Raw genomic sequence first — 6,963 nt, forward strand, 5'->3', positions numbered from 1 at the left:
TTTTTTTTTCTTATTTGCTTGCTTGAATGGCTATTTTATTAGCTTTGTAAATTATTTATAAAAAATTCAAATTTTTTAAAAGTAATTATTTGAAAAAATATATGAATAATAAAATAATACCTCAATCAAATAACTAATTTTATTTTAATAAATCAATATTTTTTAAATTGGAGAGGGAGGGTGATAGTGGAGATACATATATTAATACAATAACAAATAACAAACATAAGCTTATAATTCTATTGATAAAAAAAGAAATAAATAAAAGAGATCAAAATTATTAATTTACAAAATTTACTTTTAATTTAACTTATTTTAATTGCAAGAAGAAAAAAAACATGTAAAATAATATTATAGTATTTTACGATATCTAAGATGTAAAATAATAATTTATTTTCATATATTTTATTTAATCTCTTTTTTGCCATAAAAGTTTCTAAGCTCTGAACTGTCATCACTTACAAATCTTTAGATTAGTTTAAAGTAATAATATATTTTTATTAAATTAAAGTACATTTTAATACACTAGAAACTATTTAGTTTAAATATAAATAAACAAAATGCCTAAATAATAATTTTTTTTCAAAACCAAAAAAGATTTGCTCAGCTGATATGTTATTTATTTATTTTTTCTAATTTAAATTTATTTATTGATTTACTAACTAATTAACAATCGATTATTTCTTTTCTAAATTAATTTTATTATTCTCCAAACTTTTAATATTTTTTTATTTTAATATTATAAGTAACTATTTAATTTGTGATGAAGGAACATAAAAATTGGGACTTGGTTTAGCTCAGTGCACTAATCTATCATCTTTGACACTTTACCTTGAGTAAAAATAAATTATTTAATTTTGTTAATATTTTGAATCACTTAATTTATTTAGAAAACCACTTCAATATTCAATTAATGAGTTTATTAATATCAGGATATTAAAATAAATTATACTGTTTATTATATTATTTTTAAGTACTTGTTATTGCTTATTCATTTCATCTTTAAAAATTTTAAGCTTAAAATTTCTATTTTATTAGTAAATTCTTTTTCTTACTTCTTTTTTTCTATATTTCTCAAAAATTTTTTATATTATCTGATATAATTTTCTAAATTTTTAAGGAGAAATTTAATTGGAGCATAAGGTGTATCAATTTTGAGTTCTAGTTTAGCTAAGTTTTCTAATATCTCATTTTTGTCACTTGATCTTAGGTAAATATATAAAATTATAAAATTGTATTAATTAATATTTTGCTTATTTTTTTATACTGTTACTAGATATATTATTTATAAATTATTCTGGCTTACTTACTTACTTAATTTCAATTATTTTATTATTTTTTATTGCTTACTATTTCAACAAAAGATTATGATTTTAAGTTGTAACATCAAAGTTTTATTTTATTTTAATATATTTTTCTACTCAACTTTATCTTTTTAATTAACTTAATATCTCTAAAAATTAAAAGCTATAATCCATTATAAAATGAAGGAGTATCAATCTTGGCTTCTAGCCTAGCTTAGTTCTCTAAGCTCTCAACTTTAACACTTGATCTTAGGTAATAATAAGTTTTATTACTAAGATTTTGGATTTTTTTTTAATTTAATTATAATAGATATAAAATTTTAATATATTAATTTAGCTATTTTATTATCACATTTATTTTTTTTTTTATTCTGATTTAAATTAAATTATTTCAATCATTATTTGCTAATATATTTTTATATTTAAATTTAAATTTTAATATGTTTTCAATTAAATTTTATTTGTTTTTAAATGACTAAAGATAGAATTCTATTGGTGATTCAGGTGCATCAAATTTGAGTTATAGTTTAAATTAGTGCCATAACCTCTCAAATTTGACAATTTATTTTAGGTAAAATAATTTAATTATTTTATCAACATTTTTGCATTTTTTAATTTGGAAAAACAAATAAATATTAATTAGTAATTTATTTTCTCGTTTTTTATTAATTTTACCAACTTCTTTTATATAAACTCACATATTTTTTCTTAATATAATAACTTTAAATTCAAACAGTGTAAAAAACTAATAGAAATTCAGAAGAAAACTGCTTAAAATCTAAAGGTTAGTTCAAAAAATAATAAAATTATCATCATGTTGGGTGATATAATTATTTTGAAAAAATATTTAAATATTGTGATAATAAAATAAATTTAAATTAATTTAATGTATTGTTTAATTCAATAATAATTAAAAGTATTATTCAAGTAATTCAAATGTTACTATAAAATTAAAAAATTTTTTAAATTAGACTTATAAATGATCATAAAAATAAATTTTTAACTGATATGATTATTAAAAAATTAATAATCTCTACATGTATAAATAATTAATAAATAAATTTCTATATAAGATATACATAAAAGATAATATTTTAAAAAGGATAATTATTTTTATTAACATTCTAATTTTCTTTTTATTCTGAATTTATAATAAATTTGACTTTAAATTGTTTAAAATTTATAACTAAATTTTTTTCAAGAAAATTTAAAGCTAACAACCTTTTTAATTTTTCTTTTTGTTTATAAGTATAGCTTATTTAAACGTTCAATATAATATCTTCTATCCCAGTTTGAGAAACGAAATTCAAATGAAGTAATATTAGAGTTTATTAATTAACTCATTAGTATTATACTTGATTCCAAATCATTATTTTCACTCACCAAAATTTTTAGACAGTAAATTAATGATTGTTTGCTGAGATATTTACCTATATTTGCATATGATTCCCTTGTACTTTCGTCATCATTTCCATAATCTAATTCTATTGCTAGATGCTATAAATTAGTTTATTTTATAATATCTAAATCTTTAAAAAACTCTTACTCTTTACTGTTACATTTTTGAAGTTTAAAATTTAATTTAAGTTTTTTTAAGTTTGGCATACTTAAAAGTTTTTAAGTTTTGAAATTATAATCGCCATTTTATTCTAAATTAGAAATATTAATCTCTAATTCTTATAAAGATTTACTTTTTATAATTTAATCAATGAAGGAAGATGTGTCAATTTCGTCAAAAAAAATTTGATGTTTTAAACTTACAATATTTTCTAATTAAGAAAGTTAATAAGATAATGCTTCAATTACTTACTTTTCTAATTTACAGCCCCAAATTTCCATTTATAATTATTTGAGTGATTTTGATTATTTCAAACATTAAACAATAGCATAAAATTATTCAGAGCTTACTTTTTGATGATTAAATCTCAAAATTAGCTATTAAATATATTAATTATCTTAAAGGAAATCTAAAAAACTATTAAATTGGCTAGCTTAAATAGTACAACTACCTAAATATATTTCAATTTTTGATATATCATCTTATCCTTTTATAAATAAAGAAAGAGATGAAGCATCAAAATCATTTAAAGAGATTCCTGACAAATGCAAAGTTATTTAATTTAAGTTTTTATAAAAAGAAAATGAATTTTTTTATTAATCAAATTCAATTCTTTTCAATGAATTATTGCAGCCTAAATATTTAAATAATGATGATAAAGATTCTTCTATTACAGAATTATTTTAAGATATCTCAAATTTTAAATCTTAGATTTTTGAAAAGCCTTCAAAGGCACTGAATAAATATTTGATTTGTTCAAAAGAATAATTTGAATCATAAGAATAGAGTTTAAATGATTCTAATTCTTTCTTATTTTAGATAAATAAAGATAAAGATTGAATTTCGCTTTCATCAAGCAAGATGTTTGTAATATTTAAGATCATAATTTTCTAATTTTCTTCATATTTAAATACTCCTTTATACACACTACTTTCATATTGGAATGAAAATGTTAAATTTTTAAGTGATTTAGATCGTTGTAAGTGTTTAAAAAGAGATAAACTTGCTTCTTAGGGATTATAATTAGTTGCTTAAATAGAAATATTTTAAATTCTAGTGTGATTGCCAAGAGAGCTTAGCAAATAATTTAATTCTATAGCAGATAAAATTTTTCTACTAGACTCAAAACTAAAAGATTCTAAATTTTTTAAGCTTTATATTAGTTGAGAAAGAGATTGTATTATGTTTCCACTAAAAGACTAATATACTAAATTTACAGTAAGATTATTTAGATTAGTCAATTTTGACAAATTTGATATAAACTAGTTGATCCCGTCTTCTTAAAGAAAAATTGCATTTTTAAAGTTAATTTCTAATTTGCTAACTTTTTCATTTACATTTATTAAGAAAGACTAAAAATCCTTTATTTTACTTGCTAAAGTTAAAATCATTTTTTTCAATTAATTTATTCATTAGAAATTGTTTAATTACAAAATAATTAATTACTATTGATTGTTTATTTCTTTTACAAATATAAAACATAAATCGTTTTATTTATTACAAATTTTCATTCTAAATTTTTAATTATATATATATATTCTGATGATGGTTTCTAGTAGATCTTGCCTTCTTTCAATACTCTTTTATTTATCACTGTTATTGATGGGATCGTTTCTATCATTTTCTTTATTTATTTTTTTAGTTTTTGTATAGCTTACCTTCTATATTGTGTACCTACTTCTATGGATATATGTATCTATAATTATATTATATGGTATACGGTTGTATAGTAAAAGTTTTTGATGTAAAAAAATTTTTTGTTTTTGAAATTATAATAGATTAAATTAATAATTAATTATAATTCAATTATAAAATATTTATATAAATTAGATTTTTTAATAAATAAATAAATAAAAAATATATTTCATAATAAGTGTCAGGCAAACCATGAAATTTTTGTCTGTAGGCATAATGCTATAATTAGAAATATTATAATTATTCCTAAAATTACAGAGCTAAAACAGAAAAATCTACTTATAAACATTATTTTTATAATACTTAAGAACATTCACTACCAGGTTTTTTTCAAATATTATTAAATAAATAACTGGCTGTCCTTAATTCCTACTATATTTTTAAGTATATGTTTTAAATATAAATATTAAGTTTAAATAGTGAATGCGATATCTCTTCATAAAACCAAATATATAAATTAATATTTGATAATTAATTAATTATTATATTTATTTGTTCTTTTTATCCATTTACAATTAATTAATTAAATTTCATAAACTGCTATTCAATATTTTTGAAAAAAAAATAAATGATATAATAGATTAAATATTACGAAAAATTAGAAGAAGTAATTATTAATTTTTTTATTAATAACTTTTAAATTTAAATAAATTAATAAAAAAAGTTTTTAAGCTCTTCATTTTTATCTCATTAGGTTATCCATATTGATCTCAAGTAAATTTAATTAAAAAATATTATTTTTATTATTATGAATATTTTTTGTTTATTTTATTTTAAATTTATTTAAATAAATAATTTATGTAAAAGAAATTATCATCATTATTTATTGATTTTTATTAAAACTTAAATTTTTTAGCAATTTTAACTTATTTTCATTTCAATTTTTAATTATTTATTGATTATTCATTTTTTATTATTTGATATATTTAATTCATTTTTGCTATTAAAACTTACACTTAATAAAAGCTATTTATTTGTTTTACATTATAATATTTTTAATTATAAAAGTTAATTTAAAACATTAAAGTTATTTTAATTTATTTGATTTGTTTTCCTTTTTCTTTTTATTATGATTTATTATTTTTTAATTCTTTGTTAATTTTATTAATTTTTAATTAATTTTATTATTTCATATTTTTTCTTCATTTTTTCCTCCTAATTAACTATTGTGAAATGCCTATTTAATTTATATCTTAATAAAATTATAAATAAAGCTAATTTTTAGAAAGCATAACATATCTTTTTTTTGAAAAAAATAAATTTTGAAAACCTAGATTGATATTTTTTTTTTTTGACATAGTCAATTATGCCAACTGCGCCAGAAACCCTATATTATTATATATTATATTTTCATTTTTTTCCTTCTAAATAACTATTTAATGATATATTTTTTCTTCAATATTTAAAAAGTGGAAATTAAATTGGTGATGAAGGTGCATCAGGCTTAGGTTCTGCTTTAGCAAATTGCATTAATCTCACGAATTTGACACTTAACCTTTAGTAAAAACAGTTTATTTGTTTTGGATTGTGATATTTTTAATTTTAAAAACTAATTAAAAACAATAAAGCTCTTTATTCTTTATTCTTTTTCTTTTTATTGTGCTTGCTTTTTTTTGTTCTTTCTTTGTTAATTAAGCTCATCATTTTATTTTTAAATTTTGCTTTTATTATTAATTAATTAATCTTATCATTTCATATTTTTTCTTCATTTTTTCCTTCTAATAAACTATTTAATGATATATTTTTTCTTCAATATTTAAAAAGTGAAAATAAAATTGGTGCAATGGGTGCATCAGGCTTAGGTTCTGCTTTAGCAAATTGCATTAATCTCACGAATTTGACACTTGACCTTGGGTAAAAATAGTTTATTTGATTTGGATTGTGATATTTTTAATTGTAAAAACTAATTAAAAACAATAAAGCTCTTTTTTCTTTTTTTTTTATTGTGCTTGCTTTTTTTTGTTCTTTCTTTGTTAATTAAGCTCATCATTTTATTTTAAAATTTTGCTTTTATTATTAATTAATTAATCTTATCATTTCATATTTTTTCTTCATTTTTTCCTTCTAATTAACTATTTAATGATATATTTTTTCTTCAATATTTAAAAAGTTGGAATGAAATTGGTGCAATGGGTGCATCAGGCTTAGGTTCTGCTTTAGCAAATTGCATTAATCTCAAGAATTTGACACTTGACCTTCGGTAAAAATAGTTTATTTGATTTGGATTGTGATATTTTTAATTGTAAAAACTAATTAAAAACAATAAAGCTCTTTATTCTTTATTCTTTTTCTTTTTATTGTGCTTGCTTTTTTTTGTTCTTTCTTTGTTAATTAAGCTCATCATTTTATTTTAAAATTTTGCTTTTATTATTAATTAATTAATCTTATCATTTCATATTTTTCTTC

General features: G+C 18.4%; 2 protein-coding genes across 2 annotated transcripts; both read left to right on the forward strand. All coding sequences in view use genetic code 6, as the record gives it.

Annotated features, from left to right (window-relative positions):
* Positions 1-913: 913 nt before the first annotated feature.
* On the forward strand, positions 914-2,143 carry TTHERM_000894534 (transmembrane protein, putative; the record flags this gene model as incomplete). Its single annotated transcript, XM_012798653.1, has 4 exons — positions 914-1,195; positions 1,277-1,557; positions 1,786-1,875; positions 2,041-2,143. The coding sequence occupies 4 exons, from the start codon at positions 914-916 to the stop codon at positions 2,141-2,143; spliced, it is 756 nt and encodes a 251-aa protein (XP_012654107.1).
* A 4,197-nt stretch (positions 2,144-6,340) lies between these two features.
* Positions 6,341-6,776, forward strand: TTHERM_000894535 (hypothetical protein; the record flags this gene model as incomplete). Its single annotated transcript, XM_012798654.1, has 2 exons — positions 6,341-6,411; positions 6,668-6,776. The coding sequence occupies 2 exons, from the start codon at positions 6,341-6,343 to the stop codon at positions 6,774-6,776; spliced, it is 180 nt and encodes a 59-aa protein (XP_012654108.1).
* Positions 6,777-6,963: the final 187 nt, after the last annotated feature.

The sequence above is a fragment of the Tetrahymena thermophila genome (genome assembly GCF_000189635.1).
Source record: "Tetrahymena thermophila SB210 genomic scaffold scf_8254572, whole genome shotgun sequence".
NCBI lineage: Eukaryota > Ciliophora > Oligohymenophorea > Hymenostomatida > Tetrahymenidae > Tetrahymena > Tetrahymena thermophila.